Source organism: Carcharhinus amblyrhynchos, chromosome 12 (assembly GCF_965287045.1).
Source record: "Carcharhinus amblyrhynchos chromosome 12, sCarAmb.v2.hapA, whole genome shotgun sequence".
NCBI lineage: Eukaryota > Metazoa > Chordata > Chondrichthyes > Carcharhiniformes > Carcharhinidae > Carcharhinus > Carcharhinus amblyrhynchos.
This window is the reverse complement of record NC_137335.1, coordinates 57408072-57433079: the sequence shown is the minus strand read 5'-3', so window position 1 is coordinate 57433079 and position 25008 is coordinate 57408072. Positions and strand designations below refer to the sequence as shown.

Sequence of the window (25008 nt, the reverse complement as noted above, 5' to 3'; positions counted from 1 at the left end):
CTTTAATAAAAGGAACAAAGACTTCATATTAGGTTTGGGTATAATGTGTTTTTTTATACAAAAGGAATTTTTATTCCAGAATGAATCTTAACTGAATATGTTTTTAAGTGTTAATAAATCACTTCACATTATTTAAACATACCCTCTGGAAACCCATTCACTGATCCCACAGCTCAAGCCTTCCAAACTCCCAGTGAAGGAAGAAGTGGAAGGCCAAAATTATTGGGGATTTTCTTCATTTTTAAAATACTAAGTCAAATAAGGTGTCAAAGTACAACAATAAGATGAATCCTTTTTTCTGCAGTCCCACCAGATATAAATTGCCAATGAGTATAAAAAGCAACTACTCCTTACTACAATACTACTGTGGTTAGCACTGCTACTTCACAGCTCCAGGGTTCCTGGGTTCGATTCCCGCTTGGGTCGCTGTCTGTGTGGAGTTTGCACATTCTCCTCGAGTCTGCATGGGTTTCCTCCAGGTGCTCTAGTTTCCTCCCACAGTCCAAAGATGTGCAGGGTAGGTTAACTGGCCATGCTTACATTGCCCTTTGTGTCCTGAGATGTGTAGGTTTGAGGAATTCATGGGTCAAGTATGTAGGGAGAGAGGGGTAGGGCCTGGGTGGGATTGTGGTCGGTGCAAACTCGATGGGCCAAACGGCCTCTTTCTGTACTGTAGGGTTTCTATGATTTTTTATGAATACAGTTCTAAAGACATTAGTCACCCCATGTTTGCCCAAATGACCTCAGTTGAGCAAACAGAAGGGAACAGCAACAACAGGGATCTTATAAAATAAAAGGATAGAAACAGCAATGTTCATATACTCCAATCACAAATGACATTCTGCACCTTCTAGTTTGTTCCTCCACGAAGCTCCTGAGTTTTGTTCTATGGTTCTGCAGCTACCAGCAGCCATCCAGTATTCACATGAGTGACCAGTCTTTTTACATAGTTTTCCTCAGGCAGCAGGTCATCACATTTCATTCTAAATGTTTTCCTGTGCCATGTTCCCACATGTATCCAAGCAAAAAAAAGGTACTTGAAATTATGCAAAAATCACATCTGTTCTAAATTACTGTGTGTGAGGTGCTGTAAGTACGGCAAGTTCCATAGGCAAACATGGCGAAATTCCAATGAACAAATATCAGTCGATGTTTTGAGTGATATTTTCCGAGGAAGCAATGTACCCAGGATACCAGGAGCTGTTGCTTTCCACATAACAGATTCCAATGTAGTACCGATTGAGATGAATGAAACAAGCCCAACATTAAACATCCCATCAGGCACACACCTTTTACCATGCAGTAGTCTCAGAGCTGAACAAGACTGACTTTTTATCTGAAACTCCAAATGTGAAAGTCTACAGGCTTCTGACCCTAAAGATGAAAGTACTGTCAACAATGCAAGGTGACTCCTAGGTTGTATCTTCAATGTTACTGGAATCACATGTAAAGCTAAGATGAAGGCTAGCTGCTCATCGCAAAGAAACGGAGTTGAACACTGCAGCAGTTGATCTGCCAATTCATTCTTAACCTTAAAATTCACAAGATTAAAAAAGACTTGTCTGTAAACTTAATGGTACAAAACCAACGATTGTGGTATCAAATCTAAGGTTGCAGAACAGGCAGCAAACAATACATGGACAACTTGCACTGCTCTTGATGGATATAAGATCCCAGGTGTAAATCATACCTGTGCAAGCCACTCGAGATAACATATCACACTTCAATTTGGCCTGAATTCTCTACTAATTCATATTTAGCATCAGGAGTTCAACACAGAGGACAAGTAGAGCACAGGCGCATACACAGCATTGGCAGTAAAACTGATTTTCTTGAACGTAGAATCAGTTTATCACCACAGCGAAGACAGTGAGAGCCTCTTAATCACAGTCTGGTATCGTGTCACTCAAATCTAACCTGGTTCCTGCACTTTTGGCATTTGTCTTTACAAACAGTGAAAAATTACAGACACAAAGATCTACGTATTATCCAGTTGTTCCAGAAAATTAAGATGCTTCTTGTCCACGCTCTTTTATTCTGCATCACAATGCGTACAACTCCCCAACCAGAGTTATGTAATTTCCTGGGACCGACAAATAGTCCCATGAAAACAAAGTCAATTCAAAGAGAAAGATAAAACCTAAAAAATCCTCTGTCTTTCAACCCTTTCGCACCTTTCATCAGTCTGTCTGTCGTGGAAATCTTCAGATTATGAAGTACAAACCAAAGGTTCTAACCACATTTTTTTTTTAAAGAAACGCTATAAATTTCCCTGAATAAAGCTTCTGATATACATCCACTTGTTTTTAATTCAAATAATTTGAATAAATTGTACTTAAACTGAAATTAAAAAGAAAACTCGTACTCAGGTAATTGTGTACTTGACACGCACAAATTCCAAATTCAGCTCAGAGTACCTTATCTCCAGTCAGAAATGCCAAGTTCACACCAAGAATTAAAGTACAGCATGATTGCTGCCAAAGCGAACAGGTCATTGAAAGACTCAAAAGTTACATCACACCAGTAGCAGTATATTCTGAGAAATGCCTGTTATGACATAATTAATGAGGCCTTCAATAAAATGGAATTGCTCAGGTTTGACTTGAGGAACGGACTTAAATATTGGGACTTCTGCCCAGAAGGCAAATTCGACATAAGGTATTTCTCCCTCTTCAGAAAGGAGTCAGGAGCAATTTTAGTTTTCAAATCCTCTTTTCTATCATCATTGTGCTGAGAAAACAGCAGCACCATCAAGCCTACCAGGAATACAATCAGAGAATAGACATCTTGCAACTCACTCAACATATTAACACTGATTTTATTTTCTTTTGTTGTGAAACGTGCAAGTCAAAAGCTAGAGCATTCTGAATTATAATTTGTGACTACCTGCACAAATACTGTCACATGGTAGACTTGGCTATTCCAATGTATTTCTGGATACCATCCACCTTCTTCCTGGAAATTTGATGTCATGTAGAACTCTGCTGCCATTGACCTAACTTGCACCAAGTCCCATTAACCCTATGCCCCTGAACTCACTCACCCACATAAGTTGATGGTTAAGCAATACCTCAATCCTTGTTTGCAAATTCCCCCATGGTCTCCTTGCTCCCCACTGCTTTAATCTCCTCTAGCTCGACAACATTGTGAAATGTCTGTTCTCCGCTGGTCTCAAGCATCCTTGATTTTTAATGGTTCGGTCATTGGTGGCCATGATTTCAGTTGCCTGGGCCCTAACAGCGGGAATTCTGTTCCAAAGTTTCTGCACCTCTCAAAGTCCATGTAGTTCAGCAAGCTGAACTGCACTATATAAAAACCAAATCTAAACATGCTGAAACCGTGGGGTAATTTGAAAACGAGATAGCAAATTCTAAAATCAAGACTAATACTAGTGAATGTGTATGGCTATGGATGCATACACATTCACTGGTATTCGTCTTGATTTTAGAATTTGCTATCTCGTTTTCAAATTACCCCACGGCTTCAGCATGTTTAGATTTGGTTTTTATATAGTGCTTTCAACATAGTACAACAGTGCAAGACATTTCAAAGAAACAGAGGCAGAGAACACTGATCAAATCACAAATCACAAAAGGAGATATCACAGATGACCAAAAGCTTGATCAAAGAAGTAGCTTCTTTGGTAAAGGCAGTATGAAAAGCAGTGAGGTGGAGATGTTTAGCAAGAGGAAGAGGTTTAGAGAGTGCATTCCAGAGCTGGAGCCCTAGCAGCTACCAATCGTGTAGTGATTGAAAATCTGGAATTCTCAAGAAGCCAAACAACCCTCTGGCTCTGAAAATCTAAGTTTACAAATGTGCAATCTTGCTCTTACATAATGCAATCACTACTGGAAGATCTTTTTCAAAGTTAAAATACTTTTTAAACAGTCCTGTCTATCTCTTTTATATATCTCTCAATTTTTTTAACCTCAATCTTTGTTTATTTTTGGTACATGATTTAAATCTAATTCAATTATATTCTAATTCCTGATTTATAGTTCCTCATTTAAGCACAACATATTTCAGTGAGGATTCATCAATCTGACTGGTTCAAGAGCCTTGTTATTTCCTTGTCCTGCTCTCACACAACAGATTCCACCAAGGGTGGCACAATGGGTCAGACAATTCTAATACATGTCTCCACTCAAAAGCCTGCTAAAACTCTGAGCAATTGTTAGTACAGTGAATATTTGGCACCTTTCCATAATGGCAATATTCTGACCAAGCCAAAATTAAAACAACACTGATATTACAGCATGATTCAAACACTTTTGTCATTATTAATACTTGTCACAATAACAAACATAAATACACGGAAACAACATGCTCCTTGTTGGAAGTTCTGTACCTGCAAGAGTAGGTAGGCTCTCCAATTTTGAAAACACGCCCACAGAGCTGTGATGACTTGTTTGCCTTTTCAAGTTTAGTTATTCCCACAGCAGGATCCTCTCCATACAGGTACCATTCCATTGGCCCCAACAGTATTTGCTGTGCTGACATTTCTTCATGAAGTGGATTAGGGTTAGAGCCTCTACAATAAATCTTTGGTATATAATAGGCAAGGTGCTGGTACACATCCCTGGTTAAATCTGATGCTTGAAGCCAGTTCTAAGAAAGAAGACAGTGCAATACATTAGTATTAGATTCTTGTAATAGATGTGTAAAATACATTCACAATCAAAATAAATCAAATTTGCAAAACATAATCTCAGCAATTTCATCAGAAATGCAGAAAGCAGCCGTCTCAGGGCAAAGAGACAAAATTTTGCAAGCTGCATTTTTGATTTGATTTACTGTCACATGTATGAGTATACAGTGAAAAGTATTGTTTCTTGCATACTATACAAACAAAGCATACCATACTTAAAGTAGGAGAGAATACAGAATGTGTTACAGTCATAGCTAGGGTGTAGCTAAAGATCAACTTAATACAAGGTAGGTTCGTTCAAAGGTCTGATGGCAGCAGGGGAGGAGCTGTTCTTGAGTCGGTTGGTACGTGTGCTCAGACTTTTGTATTTTTTTCCCCAACAGAAGAAGATGGAAGAGTGTGTCTGGGGTGCATGGAGTCCTTGATTTTGCTGGCTCCTTTAATAAAGCAGTCAGAAGTGTAGACAGAATCAATGGATAGGAGGCTGGTTTGCGTGATACATTGAGCTTCATTCACAACCCTTTGTAGTTTTTTGCAGTCTTGGACAGAGCAGAAGCCACACTATGCTGTGATACAACCAGAAAGAACGCTTTCTGTGGTGCAATCAATAAAAGTTGGTGAAAGCCATAGCAGATGTGCCAAATTTCCTTAGCTTCTTGAGAAAGTAGAGGCATTGGTGGGCTTTTTTAACTACAGCATCGGCATGGAGGGATCAGGACTCGATGTTGGTGATCTGGATACCTAGAAACTCGAACCTCTCAAACACTTCCACTTAGTTGATGTAGACAGGGGTATGTCCTCCATTACACTTCCTGAAGTCGATGACTATCTCCTTCATTTTATTGACATTGATGGAGGGATTATTGTTGTCTCACCAGATTCTCTATCTCTTTTCTATACTCCGTCTCATCATTGTTTGAAATCCAAACCTGAAAATCGAGTTGAAGGGGAATTTGGCGACACAGTCGTCAGTGTGAAAGGAATACAGCAAGGGGCTGATGACACCTTGTGGGGCACCCTATTGAGGATCATCATGGAGATGGTGTTGTCACCTATCCTTACTGATTGCAATCTACAGGTTAGGAAGTCAAGGATCCAATCGCAGAGAGAGGACCTGAGCCCCAGGCCATGGAGGTTGGAGATGAGTTTTATGGATTAACGATGTTGAAGACTGAGCTGTAGTCAATAAATAGGAGTCTGACATAGGTGATTTTGTTACCGAGGGGTTCCAGAGTTCAGTGTAGGGCCAGGGAAATGGCATCTGCTGTGGACCTGTTGCAGCAATAGGCAAACTGTAGTGGATCCAGGCAGTCTGGGAGGCCGGAACTGATTTGTGCCATGACTAGCCTTTCGAAGCACTTCGTTATGATGGATGTCAGAGCCACTGAAAGATAGTAATTAAGGCATGCTGTCTTGCCTTTCTTTGGTACTATTATGATGGTCATCTTCTTGAAGCAGATGGGGACTTCAGATTGGTGGAAGGAGAGGTTAGAAAATATTTACAGCTAATCAACCAATATTCAATGGATGCAAGTTCTGTTGTGGTGGATAGCTTAAGGAAGCCAAAAGCAAAATGCAGGACTGCAATAGTCTCTATTCTTTCATGGGATATGGACATTGTTGGCAAAGCAGACATCTGTTGCCCATCTCTAATTACCTGTGAAGTGAGCAGCTTGCTAGGCCATTTCAGAAAGTGGTTAAGAATCAACCACATTGAGTCAGACCAAGAAAGGATGGCAGTTCCTTCCCTAAAAAATATTAGTGAGCCAGATGGGTTTTTACAAGAATCCACGATCGTTGTCATGGTCACCATTACTGAGACCGGCTCTTTTTTCCCGATTCATTAACTGAACTCAAATTCCACCAACTGTTTTGGTTGGATTTGAGTATTAGCCAAAGCATCGCTAGAAAATGAAGTTACCACGACATCATCACCTCCCCTAATCATAAAATTAACAAGATCTTAGAATTTTTTGCTTCTTGCCACCTCTATGGAGCACCTCAAAATATGAGCCTAAGTAAAAGGTACAATATGAATCATAAATAGTACAGCAAAGGAGATTGTAACTTGGCCCCAGTTTCACCTGGCTCTCTCAAAATCAAACAGAATTTGATTCTTTCCTCTGTTCTTTTCTCATTTCACAACAACTTTTTTCTTCAAGCGTTTATCTCTAGGCTAATGCTGAACCTGCATTCACTACCTTATCAGCCATTATATCCTAGCCTCAAACGACTCTTTGCATAAAGAAGCATTCAAGTCATTTTTTGTTATCTGACCAATCATCTTAAATCTGTGCGCTCTGGTTCTCAACCTTTCAGCCATTAGAAACCTTTTTTACCTACTTAGCCTATCTAAGCATAATACTTTTAAACGCCCATATGAAGTCTTCTCAGCCATCTTTGAGCCATTTCTTCTCTGAAGAAGAACAAGCCATCTTCTAGCATTGTTCTAGTCAAATCTGTATACTCAACCTGTAACAGTGCAAATTGCATCAAAAACTCTGGCATTAGCAGATTGTATCATCAAGTAACTCGTTCAGAAAATTAAAAGCTGCCAGAAAATTAAGTGTCTGCAGAATTATTATGAGGCATACAAGGGAAACAATACCACAGCCCAGGGTTTTCAGAACCTCAGGAAAAGACCTGTTGCAAAATGAATTGGTGTAAGTGAAGGCATATTTGCATGTTGATTTTCATTAGTCACATAAATTTTACAGAATTTTGACTTGAGAGATAATTCAATTGGATGGAATTCAAAGTTAAACACTTGTGGTAAAACTGGCTTGATAGGCTAAATGGCATTTTCTCCCTCTTGACATTTTGTTCTGGACATCTCCCCCTGCAAAAGGTAAAAGAACAATGAAGCTGCTTTTTAAAAAATCTATTGATTTAATCCACAATTATTGTTACAAAAGAGATCCAATCTTCTTTTGCTATCAACAACTGTTACCATGCTTTAATTATCACTTAGATAAAGCATCAGAATATGCTATTGTGTTGCCTATATTACCAGAGCAAACACACTTCACGAATACTAGGGTTGTTAACTAACCATTTAATACTAGTTATTTTCTTCCCAAGATAAAAGCCACTGACTAGGCAAATCAATTTTCTTATCAAGGCAATTTACGACTTAGTGCTATCAGAACTAAGATCAAGATCAAGTTAGCTATCCAACGGGGCAGCAGCCATAAGAACAGTCCTTTCAAAGACCCCCATCCATAACATTCCAATATTTTATTGCCAGTACCAGCCCATCTTAGCTTACTGTAACCAGGGAGCCTGAAATTCATCAACTAAAATTTACTTCAGTCTCACAACACCAGGTTAAAGTCCAGTAGGTTTATTTGGTATCACTAGCTTTCAGAGCACCGCTCCTTGATCAGGTGAATGAAATACAAATACAAATTATGGTTCATAAATACTTGTCAACTATCTCAAGTTCTTAAACTTGATCAGGAACAAATGTAATACATATACTTTTCATTTTTTTTTGGAAAATAATGAACAATCCACAGGTCTTGGTCACTGGCAACTCAGAGAAGCTACTTTTTTAAAATTATGCAGTGTTCCTCAGCAATATTTTTTTTAAATCTGTTCATGTGGTTGAAAGCACATTTCCAATTCAGTTAAGAAATATTATAAAGGATTCAAAGTCATGAGCTCTGATCGTTAATTGAACATAAGAACATAAGAAATAGGAGCAGGAGTAGGCCATCAAGCCCTTCGAGCCTGCCCCGCCATTCAATAAGATCATGGCTGATCTGTCGTGGCTCAGTTCCACTTTCCCGCCCTCTCCCCATAACCCTTAATCCCCTCTCTTATCAAGAACCCATCAACCCGCTTCTTAAAAATATTTAGCGAGGCAGCCTCCACCACTTCAACGGGCAGAGAATTCCAGAGATTCACCACCCTTTGAGTGAAGAAGTTCCTCCTCAACTCCGTTCTAAACCGCCTCCCCTTTATCTTGAGGCTGTGCCCCCTAGTCTTACTGTCTTTTTTGAGCGGGAAGAGTCTCTCCACCTCTATCCTATCCATCCCATTCATCATCTTATACATCTCAATGAGATCTCCCCTCATTCTTCTAAACTCTAACGAGTACAAGCCTAGTTTATTCAGCCTCTCCTCATAGCTCAACCCCCTCAACTCCGGTATCAGCCTAGTAAACCTCCTCTGCACTCCCTCCAAGGCCAAAATATCTTTGCGCAGGTGCGGCACCCAAAACTGCACACAGTACTCCAGCTGCGGCCTCACCAATGCCCTATACAGCTGCAGCAAGACCTCCCTACTTTTATATTCAATCCCCCTCGCTATGAAGGCCAGCATCCCATTCGCCTTCCTGACCACCTGCTGCACCTGCAAGCTGGGTTTTTGCGACTCATGCACAAGGACCCCGAGGTCCCTCTGCACCGTCGCCTGCTGCAGTTTTTCGCCCCGTAAGTAATAGTCCTTCCTACCATTCTTCCTACCAAAGTGGACCACCTCACACTTGCCAACATTAAATTCCATTTGCCATTTCCTGGCCCATTCGCCCAGCCTATCTAGATCCTTCTGCAGTCTTTATATCATAAATCAAAGATTTCCAGCATCTATAGTCGTTTGCTTTTGTGTCAATGCATTTTATTTACTTTTTTTTCATTGAAAATATATAATGCACTTTGTTACTAGTCAACTTCAAGAGCTTCAGCTGGTGAAACAATGCAAGGCAAAGGTCCAGGGAGAGAAGACAAAAGAGATCCAGCAAAAATGCAACCACCAATGAACAACTTAACTAAACAGAGAGAGACACAAGCACCATGTCTGAGCAGGTCAGTGGATCTCACTCCCTCATCCAAGGTATAAACCTGCAGATGACAAAAATGGATTAATCAGCTCCAAATGCAAAGGGCACTGATAAAACAAAATCAATAAATGTGTTCTCTTGTTTGGGTTGTTGTTAGAAAAACAATGGGAAGGCTAACTGGCTCCCTAACATCCTTTGTGGAAAGGAATCTGCCAGCTCTAGCTGACCTGGCCTTCAAGGAATTCTCTCTTACTTTGATTTTGTTTATATATGTCCATTTAGGCTACTGGTCAACTCAAAAATCCCACTGATCAAATGCATTCTAAACATTAAGTCAAAAAATAGTGGTCACTTGCATGTTTTTTTTTGCTCCTTTGACACACACACACACACACACACACACACACACACACACACACACACAACGACGACTCTGGAATAAATAGCAGAGGTGAATGAAAATAGTTGCAGAAAAATGAATAATGAAAATTGAACTGCATTCAAACAATAATATCTTTGAGGAACTGCATAATAAATAAGAATGATTTATAATCATACAAATCTCAGTACTGTAACGTGCAACAAGACAGAACATACCCTCAAGATACACTACTAATATCAATCATCATGTCTACTGATTGTGCTTCATCAACAGAAATGCATACAAAGTGATTTTACAAATGTTCTAATAAAGATTTGTGATAAATTCAGAGACAATCTATTAAGCATCACAAACAGAAAAGTGCAGAAATTCCTTAAGTGCAGCACCAGAAATGTGGGCAAGAACACGCTTTATCCAAAATGCCACTCAATGGAAACACAAATACTGCGAGGGCGAGAGAGAGGAAAATTTAAGGGTTACATCTGCTCTTAATGTGCTCTACAGTCTTCTAAAAGGAAAAGAGGTATTTAGTGTAGGTGAGGTCTTTTTCTTTGGAGGGAAATATAGCAACTAATTTATACACAGCAAGGTCCCACAAGGTCCCCAGCATCTCAAATGTCTATCCTCAGTCAATTCAATTCAATTCACTCCATGTGATATCAATGCTGAAAGCACATGATGGGCAACAGATACTTGCCTTGTCAGCAAAGACCATATCTTATGAAAGAATAGAAAAATTAAACGTCCAATTAATCTCTTCTGGGAGTGTTGGTGAGTGAATATCAGCGTGGGCACCGGAGGGTGACTGGCATCAGGAATTCATTGTCTACATTGGTGGTTGCAGCTGAAATGTTCAACTCATTTACAAGATACCAGATTCCGCCTGTGAAGTGCTGTAACCTGAAAGGCTATGGACCAGGATGCTGGAAAGTGGAATTAAAATAAGTAGCTAGTTTATTTTTTGGCCAGAGCCAAATGAATAGTCTGAATGGCCTCTTCCTGCACCATAACTTCTCTGTGCTTTTAAGAAATCAAATATTTACTTATATACATGATTGAAATGGGTGTGCCTGCTTTTCACTGAAGAGTCAGTCTCGATCCTTCGGCTGCAGACTTCGCCATTTGCCTTGTGACATCATATGGGACTTTTAATCATATAGTTGAGCACCTTAAGCAGCAGCTGGCAGTACCAAGTGGCTCTGTCACACCAAGATGAGATCCAAGCCCTGATCACAATAACGTGAGCCATTAGGTGGGCTCAGCTCTATAAACACTAAGATTCTTTTATAGACCAGTTCCTCCACCACCCCCACAACACCCCACTCCCTCCCCAATATTCCCCAACTCAGAATCTCTTCAGAGCCCAGTTTGAGAACCGCTGCTCTACACACAACATTCACATTTTTCAAATAATACCCCAACTACAGTACAAAGTGTTCAATAATGTGTTCACCTTCACCGATACTTCATCCTCTAAAATCCCATTTCCCCTCTATTCCAGCATTTCTTTTCAATCTTCTCCATTCACCTCCTCACAGAATTTATAATGACAACAAAATCCCCCCATACCCCTTCAATGTGCATGCTAGGGAGTACCAAGGGACAATCTGGCAACGCTGCTCTCACATCTAAATCAGTTTCCTCAACAGGTATAAACAGGCTTTCCAGCAGGGATCAGTTATAAACAATCAACCACAAAAAACTAGGTTCTTATAGTGTCCTGATATTGTATCTCTGTCTACATACTTAAATAGGTAAACTATAGATATCGGTTGCTCTGAAAAATATTACGAACCCAACATTTAAGTGACAGCCTTAGAACTAAATACAACTTTAAAAATATACACAGCTTTATCGTGTAAATTTGTTTTTTGGTTCCTGTTTTGTACTGGTAGGCACCAAGTGTTTAAATCCAGTATTTAAATCCATCTACTCATCATAATTCAGTCATATTTTTCATCAAAAATATTGCATTATTCCTATCAATTTTTGATTTATATTTGCCACCTGTGAATAGGTTCAACATTCTAATGGCATTGCTGTAGATAGAGCCGTGAGGATCATGGTAAGTGACCAGTCAAGTACAGTGAGATTCCACTAATATTAAGTTACACTGGACACCGCCATGTCCTCCTACAGATATTGGTCTGCCAAACTGACTTCAAATCCAAATACTTGCTGAGTCTATGGGCACTGACTCTCCATTACTAATTTAAAACCTAAGATCTTACTGATCCGGCGAATAACATTCAGCTTTTGGTTCCACAATGTAATTGGGTATTGGCTTTTTTTCCCCCCACTGTTCTTTCACAAGGTGTGGGCATCACTGGCTAGGCCAGCATTTATTAGAACATAAGAACATAAGAAATAGGAGGAGTAGGCCATCTAGCCCTTCGAGCCTGCCCCGCCATTCAATAAGATCATGGCTGATCTGTCGCTGCTCAGTTCCACTTTCCCGCTTTCTCCCCATAACCCTTAATCCCCTCTCTTATCAAAAACCCATCAACCCACGTCTTAAAAATATTTAACGAGGCAGCCTCCACCACTTCAACGGGCAGAGAATTCCAGAGATTCACCACCCTTTGAGCGAAGAAGTTCCTCCTCAACTCCGTTCTAAACCGCCCCCCTTTTATCTTGAGGCTGTGCCCCCTAGTCCTACTGTCTTTTTTGAGCGGGAAGAGTCTCTCCACCTCTATCCTATCCATCCCATTCATCATCTTATACGTCTCAATGAGATCTCCCCTCATTCTTCTAAACTCTAACGAGTACAAGCCCAGTTTATTCAGCCTCTCCTCATAGCTCAACCCCCTCAACTCCGGTATCAGCCTAGTAAACCTCCTCTGCACTCCCTCCAAGGCCAAAATATCTTTGCGCAGGTGCGGCGCCCAAAACTGCACACAGTACTCCAGCTGCGGCCTCACCAATGCCCTATACAGCTGCAGCAAGACCTCCCTACTTTTATATTCAATCCCCCTCGCTATGAAGGCCAGCATCCCATTCGCCTTCCTGACCACATGCTGCACCTGCAACCTGGGTTTTTGCGACTCATGCACAAGGACCCCGAGGTCCCTCTGCACCGTCGCCTGCTGCAGTTTTTCGCCACGTAAGTAATAGTCCTTCCTACCATTCTTCCTACCAAAGTGGACCACCTCACACTTGCCAACATTAAATTCCATTTGCCATTTCCTGGCCCATTCGCCCAGCCTATCTAGATCCTTCTGCAGACTCTCCACACCCTCCGCACAATTTGCCGTTCCCCCAATCTTGGTGTCATCAGCAAATTTCGACACCCGTCACTCGGTTCCCTTCTCCAGATCATCTATATAAATGGTAAAAAGCTGAGGCCCCAGCACCGACCCCTGGGGCACTCCACTAGTCACCATCCGCCAATCCGAATAGCACCCGTTGACCCCCACTCTCTGCCTCCTATTTGACAACCAATCCTCTATCCACGCTAACACCCTACCCCCAACTCCATGTCCCTCGACCTTCTGCAATAACCTCGAGGTACTTTGTCAAACGCCTTCTGAAAATCTAGAAAGACCACATCCACCGGCTCTCCTCTATCCACCGCAATTGCCTGTTCCTAACTGGCCAACATTTCTTCCGCATTTGAAACAAGTATAACTTGCTTCACCTCATTCCTATCTCGTCATTAGGTGACATTTTAGCTTCATTTGAAGCAATTTTTAAAAGTGGCATCTCAGCCTTTTGGCTAAGATGCAAATGAGATCAAGCCTTGGAGGAGGAGCTATACCAACATGGATCATGTAGATCAAGCCCAAGACAGGAGGTGAGAGCCCTGTCTTGTCAGCTTGGATCGGGAATGTCTCAACTTGTTGAGACTCTGCATTGGACTTGATTGGATTGAATTGGAATAAAAACAAAAAACAATTCTTCGAGGCATTAACAGAGATACTCCCCGATTTTATGACTTTTAGGCAACCAAATTCATCCTAGAAATAGTCTTCCTTGCTTCAAGAATATCAAACACATCAATTGTAGTCTCTTGGCCACAAGAATGTGAAAGAAATTGGAACAAGTGACAATGTTTATTGAACTGCTTTGATAATGGCAGTTGCTGCAGCATGGAGTGCAAAAGAATAGTGGCAATTATTGTAGAGCTGCAGTCTTGAGGCAAGAGAGTAGCTATTCTTATCAGAAGTGAGGTCAAAGAGCAAACACGTGATGCCAAAGTGATGGAGGAGTACCCGTACGAGCGCTCTGGTCCTGCACAGACCAACTGCCGAGTGTATTCGAAGACATCTTCAACCTCTCTACATCAATTTAAGGTCTACCTGCTTCAAGAAAATGACCTTCGTCCAAGTACCAAAGAAAAGCCACGCAACACGCCTTAATGACTATCATCCAGTGGCTATGACATTTATCATGAAGTGCTTCGGATGGTTAGTCATGGCACAAATCAATTTCTGCCTACCAGACTGCCCGGATCCACTAACAGTTCGCCTATCGCCGCAACAGGTCCAGAGCAGACGCCATTTCCTTGGCCCTACACTCAACCCTGGATACCGAAATAACAAAGACACCTATGTTAGACTCTTATTCATAGACTACAGCTCAGCCTTTAACACCGCTATTCCTATGAGATTCATCTCCAAACTTCATGGCTTGATTCTACACTCCTCCCTCCGCAACAGGATCCCAGACTGAAGTCAATAAGCATGGGCAACAACACCTCCTCCACAATCGTCCTCAACACCAGTGCTCTGCAAGGCTGTGTCCTCAGCCCCTTACTATACCCCTTATACACCTTTGACTGTGTGGCCAAATTCCCCTCCAACTCAATTTTCAAGTTTGCTGATGACACCAACATTGTGGGGTGGATCTCAAACAATGACATGATACAGCACAGGAAAGAGATAGAGAATCTGGTGAACTGGTATGACAACAATAATCTCCCTCAATGTTGACAAAACAAAGGAGCCAGTCATCGACTTTAGGAAGCACAGTGGGAGGACACGCCCCTGTCTACATCAATGGGAACAAAGTAGAACTGGTCGAGAGCTTCAAGTTTTTACGTATTCAAATCACCAACAACCTGTCCTGGTCCTTCCATGCTGATGCTATAATTAAGAAATCCCACCAACGCTTCTACTTTCTCAGGAGACGAAGGAAATTCAGCATGTCCACTACGACTCTCACCGACTTTTACAGATGTACCACGGAAAGCATTCTTTCTGGCTGTATCACAGCTTTGTATGGTTCCTGCTCTGTTCAAGACTGCAAGAAACTACAAAGGATCATGAATGAAGCCCAGCCCATCACGCAAACCAACCTCCCATCGACTGACACTGTCTACACTTCCCTCTGCCTCAGAAAAGCATAATCAAAGGCCCCACGCACCCGGACCTACTCTCTTCCACCTTCTGCCTTCGGTAAAAAGATACAAAAGTCTGAGATTACTTATCAACCAACACAAGAACAGCTTCTTCCTAGCTGAATGGTCCTATTTCGCATTAATTTGATCTTTCTCTACATCCTAGCTAAGACTGTAACACTACATTCAGCACTCTCTCCTTTCCTTCCCTATGTATGGTATGCTTTGTCTGTATAGCACGCAAGAAACAATTTTTTTCACTGTATACTCATACATGTGACAATAATAAATCAAATAAAAAAGTAGGCAGACTTGGCTGTGAGAACATCTGGAGTTTGCACACCAGTTCAGGGCTGAACAGAACCTCCCAAGTTGCAAAATTTCTGGTTTAACGTGAGGTAGAAATGAGGGACAGAAACAAAATTTGAATCCCAATGGCACATCCAAATTGCCAGATTCAAGTTCAGCTTGCCAAATTTCTGGCTTTTGATTTTAATCTGATTCCAGAAAAGCAATCTGATGACACGGAGATGGTTGTGAAGTGGAAATCTGCATATATTTAGTCTATCGGTGGTGAAATAGACAATAGCACTGAGGAGTCCCACTCAACAAAGAAAACATAAGAACACAGAGTATGCCAGCAGTCAGATTGCACGACAGCATCAGGAAAAGAAGCTATTGCTTGAAATGTGGGAGTCAAACTGATTAAAGTAAGTCTGTTTATGTAAACATAAAGGTCATGGAGGACAATATGATCAATTGTGTCAATGCGGACAAAAAAGGAAGGAAAACACCAGGGTAACATAAAAAGATATTATTGTTGAGTTGCTGTGGTCTGATGAAAGCTGGACTGGAGGAATTCAAATAGGGAAACGATCAGCATGACAATGGGTGACTTCAATTATCTCAAAAGACATTTGATAACATGTACAATAAAGTTCAGAGATACTCTCTTGACTCTCAGATTTGTTCTGAAGTCAACCAAATTCTGACTCAAGATTGACATTACAATTAATAAATGTCAGTACAAAGTGAGGGGACATTTGTTGCATAAGTATCTGCTTGGCTCACAGCTAGCACTTATCTGATTGAAAATATTATAGATCTGGGGTCTTCTCCACAATTGACACTAAAAATGACAAGGTTATTTTAAATCTTGGGTCTGGTGAAACATCCTGGCATTTGCATGGACCATATTCAACACACAGGGGTAGTCTTTAGAATGCATTTTATCAATTTGAGTGTAAAACTGGAACATATAGCAAATTCTGGGCCTGATAACCTGTGCCCTATTAGTCCTTAGTTCTTTGAAGCATTCCTGGAGGCCTCATGAAATCAGCAATTTAATGTCAACCAGGGTGTAAAGTTTGTTTCAGGACCTGCTTCAGAATGCTTGAAAAATTATGTAAGTTTCAACAGCTTTTCCAGTACTGTAGGTCACCACCATCCTGGTCCTTGGATTATACAAGTCACAAGACAGAGCAGCACTGGAGTAGGCCCGCATTTGATCCCCAAAGTTGAGCAATCTGCCTTTGGAGGGACTACATCTTATCGAAATGAGGCCTGACACATTAATTGCAGATGTGGCTGAGGCACCAGCTTCTGACATGCATTCAAATTTCCACTCCACTATTTTTGCAGATTTCAGCATGCAGTTACACAAAGATTTTCCTTCAAAATGATTTTAATGAGATAGCTATTTCATAGGTAATCATACCCATTTCTTAACAACATAAGGATGAATATTACCAGATAATGCAGTGTTTAATGGTGGTGCTAATTCAGAAATACATCTTTAGGTAACTTTCCTGTGCATTTACTGTATTTCAAAGTAGTGTTTACTTCAGTGTTTGAGAATCTTTTATTTTTCTCCACTATGACTACCTATTGCTACCATAATGGCTTTCATATTCACAGCCACAAAGATACAAAATTAATCTTATCATTCACATGAATGTTCTGGTCATTTACTTAATTGGCATCAACTGTGTTCTGGATTACTAACTGTACAGTTTAAGAGGGGAGAACATAAATTATAGTGAAGACAATTGTCAAAACTTAAACCATAATTATGCTTTAAGTTAAAATTTCTTCTGAGAGAAAGGCACTGAAGCTGCTATTGTTTTTCCTCTGATTTATTAACATTGTACTAACTTATTATTGTGTTCATTTACATAATACAAATGCATAATACTACTTCCATGTTTAAATTAAAACATTGAATATCACATTTGTCATTACCATTACAAAGTAATAGACGGAAATTTTTAAACATTGTAAATTTATGCATGGATGCATCTGCCTCTCCCAAGGTTTTTGGATTTGGATGACATTAAAATTCGAGCCATCAGAACAACCTTCCTATCCAATCCCATCTTTCCACTATACCCTTGGGTGAGAAATTCACCACGCTTACGAAATCATAACAGTGTGATCCAAGCAAAATCAACAAGTAGCATTTTTGTTTCAAACTACGAAGTGCAACTGCAACATTCTGTGTATTGATTGAGGTTTGTACTTGCATCTCGCTGGATTCTGTATCAAGAAGTGGGCTAATGAGTCACTCCCCAAATTATTTCAACTCTAATCTTTTCTGGATCATCTTATATTATGCACTCAAATTTTTATTATCCTACTTCTCTTCCACATCAAACAAAAATGGTTAGTGCCTAAGAGTGCAGTGTGTCGTTCTTCCAACACATAGTACATTGAACCAAAGCTAATTTGGCTTTCCAAGTAGGCTATACAGAATTAATGTTCACAGGAGATGAAAACAAAAACAAACCCATTAACATAGCATTTTGAAGAAAAAATATTCAACTCACCTGACTATTGTTCCAAACAGTTAAAATCAAAAGAATACATTGATGAGCAAGATGCTCATGATTATGAACAAGTCATTCAAAAATAATTTTGAAAAATAATTCCCAAAGCCAGGACAGTCAGTTTCAAACCTAATTCTTTAGCTGTTCTCCTTGTTGTTGATTGAATTTCAGTCTCAGATGAGAGGAACTGATATGCACAATATGGGATGTCAGGCTCACGGTTTGCTACCAAGAAAGGAATCAAAGAAGGGTGTGGCTACATCCCTCCTCATCCAACCCACCGTGACCTGCGACAGTTGAAGCTTGCAATGTACAATAGGGACATGCAGCAACAATCCCAGTCTTTATCCCCTTGTTTCCCATTCATCCATTACGAGAAACAATTGCATACTGTTTACCCAGAATATCAAGTGCCAGGCAATGACCATCTCTTACAAGAGAGAATCTAATCATCTCTCCATGACATTCAATGGCATGACCATACTTGAATTTTCCACTATCCTCACCGTGGGAGTTACAAATGACCAGAAACAGAACTAGATATGACAAGAACAAGTCAGAGACCGGGAATTCTGCATCAAGTAACTTAACTCCCGACTGCAGAGTCTGTGCACCATCCACAAAGCACAAGCAAAGAATATGATACAAATTTGCATGAATGCAGCTCCAACAACCATCAAGAAACTCAACACCATTCAGGATAACGCAAATCATTTGATTGGCATCACATCCACCACCTGAAAGTGAAATATTTAATTCCTCCACCTCTGACACACAGTGGCAGCAGTGTGTACCATCTAAAGATGAACTGCAGGAACTCAGCAAAACTCCTTCGACAGCACACTCAAAACGCATGACCACTACCAAGGATGAGAACAGTCAATGTATGGGAGTATCATTACCTCCAGGTTTCCTTCCAAGCCACACATCATCCTGACTTGAAACTACATTGCAATTCCTTCAACCATAGTGAGGTCAAAATCTTGGAAACCCCTTCTTATATTGTGGGTGTACCTTCACCCCATCGACTGCAGTGGTTAAGAAGACAGCTCATGGTTATCTTTTCAGGAGCAGTTAGGAATGGGCATTAAATGCTGACAAAATCCACACCCCATGAATGAATAAGGGAAAAAAAATCCCCCAAAGTTTTATTCACCCTTCACTCTCATCATCATCCCTCCCATTACTGTGTTACTGCTGCTTCAACCCAGTTGTGTCATGATAATCTCACGAGACTACAATCCGGGAGCCCAGGATAAAGCTCTGAGGCCAAGGGTTCAAATGTCAACATCATCCAGTTCACTAATGCTCTTGCGGAAAGGAAACCTGATGCTCTTAGATGTTTACATTCAATTCAGGACCCACAGCAATCTGGTTGTATCCTCTGAAATGGCAACTCAGTTGTGTCAAACCACTACGACGTATCAAAGGAATGAAAGCAAACAACACTGGCTGTCCCTAGTTGAAAGCAGTGACTCACAACTACCTTCTCAAAGAGAATTAAGGATGGGCAATAAACATCGGCTGACCCAATGTTGCTCACATCCTCAAAGAATAAAGACCTACAATACCCCAATCCCAGGAGCCACAACTTCCTCAAAGTCCTCAAATCTACCTCTGCCTCACCACGCGAGGAACCTGGGTTCAACTGCTGGCTTGGGTCGCTGTCTCTGTGGAGTTTGCATGTTCTACCCATATCTGTGTGGGTTTCCTCTGGGCTCTCCCACAGTCTGAAAGACATGCTGGTGAGGTTATTGGCCATGCTAAATTCTCTCTTGAACAGGTGCCAGAATGCGGCAACTAGGGGATTTTCACAATAACTTCATTGCAGTGTTAATGTAAGCCAACTTGTGACTAACAAATAAAATAAATAAACTTATCCCACCATTCCCCAAACGTTCTAATCTTGTGAATGAATCCCATCCTATTCAAGGAGTTCCTGTTCTTCCAAACCACTGCCCCTCAGCACAAGTCCCAATCTCCTGATCAGCTCTCCTTTAAATTTATTTATTAGTCACACATAGGCTTACATTAACACTGCAATGAAGTTACTGTGAAAATCCCCCAGTCGGCACAGTCTGGCGCCTGATCATGTCAATGCACTTATATCTTTCAGAATGTGGGAGAAAACTGGAGCACTTGGAGAAAACCCTTGTAGACAAGGGAGAATGTGAAAACTCCACACGCTGACCAAGCCCGGAATCGAACCCAGGTCCCTGGCACTGTGAAGCAGCAGCACTAACCACTGTGCTACCGTGCTGCCCCCTCTACTTGCCTGTCTTGGGAATCCCAAGCTATTGGTGGATTTTTCCCTCCACCTGAATCAACTTGTATCCTCCCTCTCAACAGTCCAAATCTCTCAAACGTACTCTCTCCCCAACGTATCTCCCAAAGCAGCCCAATTCTCAGGAATCTCAGACCCTGAGAAACAATGCCAGGGAGATCCACTTCCAATTCCATCAATCTTGACAACCCTAAGCACAGCACACCCACTGGCCAAATTAATCTCTTACATGGATAAGATTGACATCTTTGAGCAAGGTTGATATTTCTGGATTCTACTAGGGGAGTGCAACTGATTGGCATGAGTGCTGTGATTTAGACGAGAAGCTAAACTTAGGCCACCTACCTTGGCTTCTCGTCTCTGAGTCAAAAGATTGTTCAAGTCCCACTCCAGAGAGTTGAGCACTTTGGTGCTGAGGGAAGTTCTAAAGAGACTCGAAACAACTTTAAACTAAGACTTATATAATCTCCCAGATGTTGTAAAATATCCCAAGACACTATTAGAGAGCAGTATAGTTTTGCCTAACTCCTAGCTAATATTAATGCCTTAACTATCAACACTAAAACAGAAAATCTAGCTACAGATTTCACTGCCGTACACAAACTGACAGCTACATTTCCCGACATTGCAATAGTCGTTGAACTTCAAAAGTACTTAACTGGCTGCAATGCGCTTTGACATCCTGAGAGTCATGTCAAACTTTTCTTTCAGATATCGCTTTTCATATTTGGGGAATTAACCTCATTTCCTAGCCAACTCACCAAACTGGCTTAAATAAAAACAGAAGATCCTGGAAAGACTCACTGGATCTGGCAACATCTGTGGAGAAAGAAACAGAGGCAATGCTTGGGAGTCCCTATGACTCATCTTCAGAGCTGGCTGCTCTGGATCAAATTGGCTGCTATTTTTGCCTACCTTACAATGACTAGATGTCAAAATAACTATTCAGCACCCCAAGCGCACAAAGTCTTCCATTTATAAAACATTTAATTTTTCTTGTTTAGTTTGGAGAAAATGACACCCCACAAACAATGCAATATGTGGATCAAATTACTTGGCAGGCTTGCCAAGGTTTCAAGCCTTCTTCAAGGGCTAATGAAATTTCACTCAAAAATAAACTCTGCCTCACAACTGAAGTGCCTATTTATGACAGGTAACAATAGATTTAACTTATACACTACCAATATGCCATAACTAAGACACCTGGAGTGTGGCCAATTAACAGATAACAACAGCTGGTGTTTTTTTTAAATAATATTTTAACTCCTAAAGCTCTGTTGTGTTTATTTTCCCAGTCAACTTGCTCCTCGGGTTCCCGATTCGTGATATTTAAATATTGGGTTCCATATTATTATAGCGGATGACAAATTATTTGTTTCTGTCGAGGGGATAACTTCACGTCAACCAGCAGCAGCAGCAAGTGCTGAGTACGGCAAGCTAACAACAGGAATAGACCTCAATCAGACATTTAAAAAAAAGACGGACACAAGCCAAAAAATAAAATAACGATTATCCTCGAGTTTGGTGGAGATCTGCAAAACGAGCTTTTGCCGGTCTTTAACATCTGACCGGCGGACACCATGTCTCAGCAAATGCGAGGACAGCGCCGCAGGCCCGGGCGTGAGAGAGGTCTTTACATAGCAACCTCCCCCCCCCCTCCCCCCGCCGGTCTGAGGAATACAAACTGCTGCTTAACGCCCGGGAGGAGGGGGGGGTGCGAGGAAAAGAAATCAAGCTGAGCACCGCTTTCCCCGACCCGTGCGAGTGAGAGGGGAAATAAACAGAAAGCGCCTTATGTTTCGTACCAGGGCGATGTCCTTCGCCGAACAGTCCATTAACAACTTCGGGATGGACGGAACCTCTTCCGACTCCGGCGCCGCCATCTTGGATTTCTCGGCCTAAGAAACGGGAGCGGAAATGATCGTCACCAAGGCCAAACATCCGCTCCAGTGGGAGGCAGCAGCAGGCAGGCCTGGGTCCTCAACCCACCACACTCTGCTCCTGTCAGAACCATCATCAGCACACCAAAGTTCACACAAAACCATTTGTCGGTCACTTCCCTGCTAACTTTTAACTTCCAACAGGTTTATTTGGTAACAGAAGCCACGAGCTCCCCAAAAATGTTCTATTTTCCAATGCAGCAAAGCTGACAATTCCATTAGAATCCCAGTCAGTTGAGGGTGAGCCTGTCAAACATGCCATTACGAGCTCCCAAAAGCTTATGGCTTTTGCTACCAAATAAACTTGTTGGACTTTAATCTGGCGTTGTGAGACTTCTTAGTGTGTTTACCCCAGTCCAACATCTGCATCTCCACATTACAACTTTTAACTCGCCAGAAGAATTCCCTTGTTGACCAGTTCATATTTTATTTTATTGAACCCCCAGCTCCCCCACTTCTAGAGTTGATTTAGAATCCGTACAGTACACAAAGAGGCCACTTAGCCCATTGAGTCTGTACCAACCACCATCCCACCCAGGCCCTACTCCCATATCCCTACATATTTACCCACTAATTCCTCTAACCTCTGCATTTCAGGACACTAAGGGAAATTTTACCACAGCCATTCAACCTAACCGACACATCTTTGGACTGTGGGAGGAAACAGGAGCACCCGGAGGAAACCCACGCAGATGCAAGAAGAATGTGCAAACTCCACACAGTGACCCAAGCTGGGAATCGAACCCAGATCCCTGGAGCAATGAAGCAGCAGTGCTAACCACTGTGCTACCACGCCGCCGTGCAAGTGAGAGTTTATAGAGTGAGAAGGAATCTATTTGATTTATTATTGTCATAAGTATTAATATACACTGAAAAGTATTGTTTCTTGCATGCTGTACAGACAAAGCATACCATGTATAGGGAAGATGATGGCATTGGACTGGGGTGGGCACAGTGAGAACAACACCAGGGTTAAAGCCCAACAGGTTTATTCGGAATCACAAGCTTTCGGAGCGCTGCTCCTTCATCAGGTGAGTGATGTTCACCCAATGAAGGAGCAGCGCTCCAAAAAAAAGACTTTAACTGTGGTACATAGGGAAGGAAAGGAGAGAATGCAGAATCTAATAGAAACTTACAAAATTCCCACAGGGTTAGTCAGGGTAGATTTTTTTTTAAATGTTCCCAGTAGTGGCGAAGTCCCAGAAGTAGGGGTCCATAGTTTCAGGATGAGGGGTAAACCTTTTAGAACTGAGGTGAGGAGAAATTTCTTCACCCCAAGATTGGTGAATGTATGGAATTCACCACCACAACGTGTAGCTGAGGCCAAGAAGAAAGTAAATGTCGCTCTTGAGGGTGAAGAGGGATCAGGAAATTGAATTTGATGATCAAGGAGGAAATTGCGAGGCATCTTGAAGGGAATTGCTTGATAGGGCGGACGCAACACGGTTTCATTAAAGGGAAGTCGTGTCTGACAAATTTACTGGAGTTCTATGAGGATGTGTCTAGGGCAGTGGATAGAGGAGAGCCGGTGGATGTGGTCTTTCTGGATTTTCAGAAGGCGTTTGACAAGGTACCTCACAAGAGGTTATTGCAGAAGGTCAGGGGACATGGAGTTGGGGGTAGGGTGTTAGCGTGGATAGAGGATTGGTTGTCAAATAGGAGGCAGAGAGTGGGGGTCAATGGGTGCTATTCGGATTGGCGGTTGGTGACTAGTGGGGTGCCCCAGGGGTCGGTGCTGGGGCCTCAGCTATTTACCATTTATATAGATGATCTGGAGGAGGGAACCGAGTGCAGGGTGTCGAAATTTGCTGATGACACCAAGATTGGGGGAAAGGCAAATTGTGCGGAGGGTGTGGAGAGTCTGCAGAAGGATCTAGATAGGCTGGGCGAATGGGCCAGGAAATGGCAAATGGAATTTAATGTTGGCAAGTGTGAGGTGGTCCACTTTGGTAGGAAGAATGGTAGGAAGGACTATTACTTACGTGGCGAAAAACTGCAGCAGGCGACGGTGCAGAGGGACCTTGGGGTCCTTGTGCATGAGTCGCAAAAACCCAGCTTGCAGGTGCAGCAGGTGGTCAGGAAGGCGAATGGGATGCTGGCCTTCATAGCGAGGGGGATTGAATATAAAAGTAGGGAGGTCTTGCTGCAGCTGTATAGGGCATTGGTGAGGCCGCAGCTGGAGTACTGTGTGCAGTTTTGGGCGCCGCACCTGCACAAGGATATTTTGGCCCTGGAGGGAGTGCAGAGGAGGTTTACTAGGCTGATACCGGAGTTGAGGGGATTGAGCTATGAGGAGAGGCTGAATAAACTAGGCTTGTACTCGTTAGAGTTTAGAAGAATGAGGGGAGATCTCATTGAGACGTATAAGATGATGAATGGGATGGATAGGATAGAGGTGGAGAGACTCTTCCCGCTCAAAAAAGACAGTAGGACTAGGGGGCACAGCCTCAAGATAAAGGGGAGGCGGTTTAGAACGGAGTTGAGGAGGAACTTCTTCACTCAAAGGGTGGTGAATCTCTGGAATTCTCTGCCCGTTGAAGTGGTGGAGGCTGCCTCGCTAAATATTTTTAAGAAGCAGGTTGATGGGTTCTTGATAAGAGAGGGGATTAAGGGTTATGGGGAGAGGGCGGGAAAGTGGAACTGAGCCACGACAGATCAGCCATGATCTTATTGAATGGCGGGGCAGGCTCGAAGGGCTAGATGGCCTACTCCTGCTCCTATTTCTTATGTTAAAATGAAAGGCGGAGCAGATTGAAGAGCTGAAGGCCTACTCCTGCTTCTAGTTTCTATGTTTCCCTTTCCAAAATG

The 25008-nt window shown here is 41.9% G+C and overlaps 1 protein-coding gene across 6 annotated transcripts in view; it reads right to left on the bottom strand.

Moving 5' to 3' along the window:
* Window positions 1–22445, bottom strand: part of ubr2 (ubiquitin protein ligase E3 component n-recognin 2) — a 129934-nt gene extending 107489 nt beyond the window's left edge. For 4 of the 6 annotated variants that reach the window (XM_080200589.1, XM_080200591.1, XM_080200588.1 and 1 more), the window contains exons 1-2: window positions 22066–22437; window positions 4349–4608 (exon numbers count right to left, since the gene is read on the bottom strand). In XM_080200589.1, the coding sequence (XP_080056715.1) occupies window positions 4349–4608; window positions 22066–22143 (338 nt within the window). In that variant the 5' untranslated portion in view covers window positions 22144–22437. Of the gene's footprint in view, window positions 1–4348; window positions 4609–22065 lie in introns of all 6 variants that reach the window. The other 2 variants (XM_080200592.1, XM_080200593.1) reach the window with 2 other exon arrangements.
* Between the last annotated feature and the right edge of the window lie 2563 nt (window positions 22446–25008).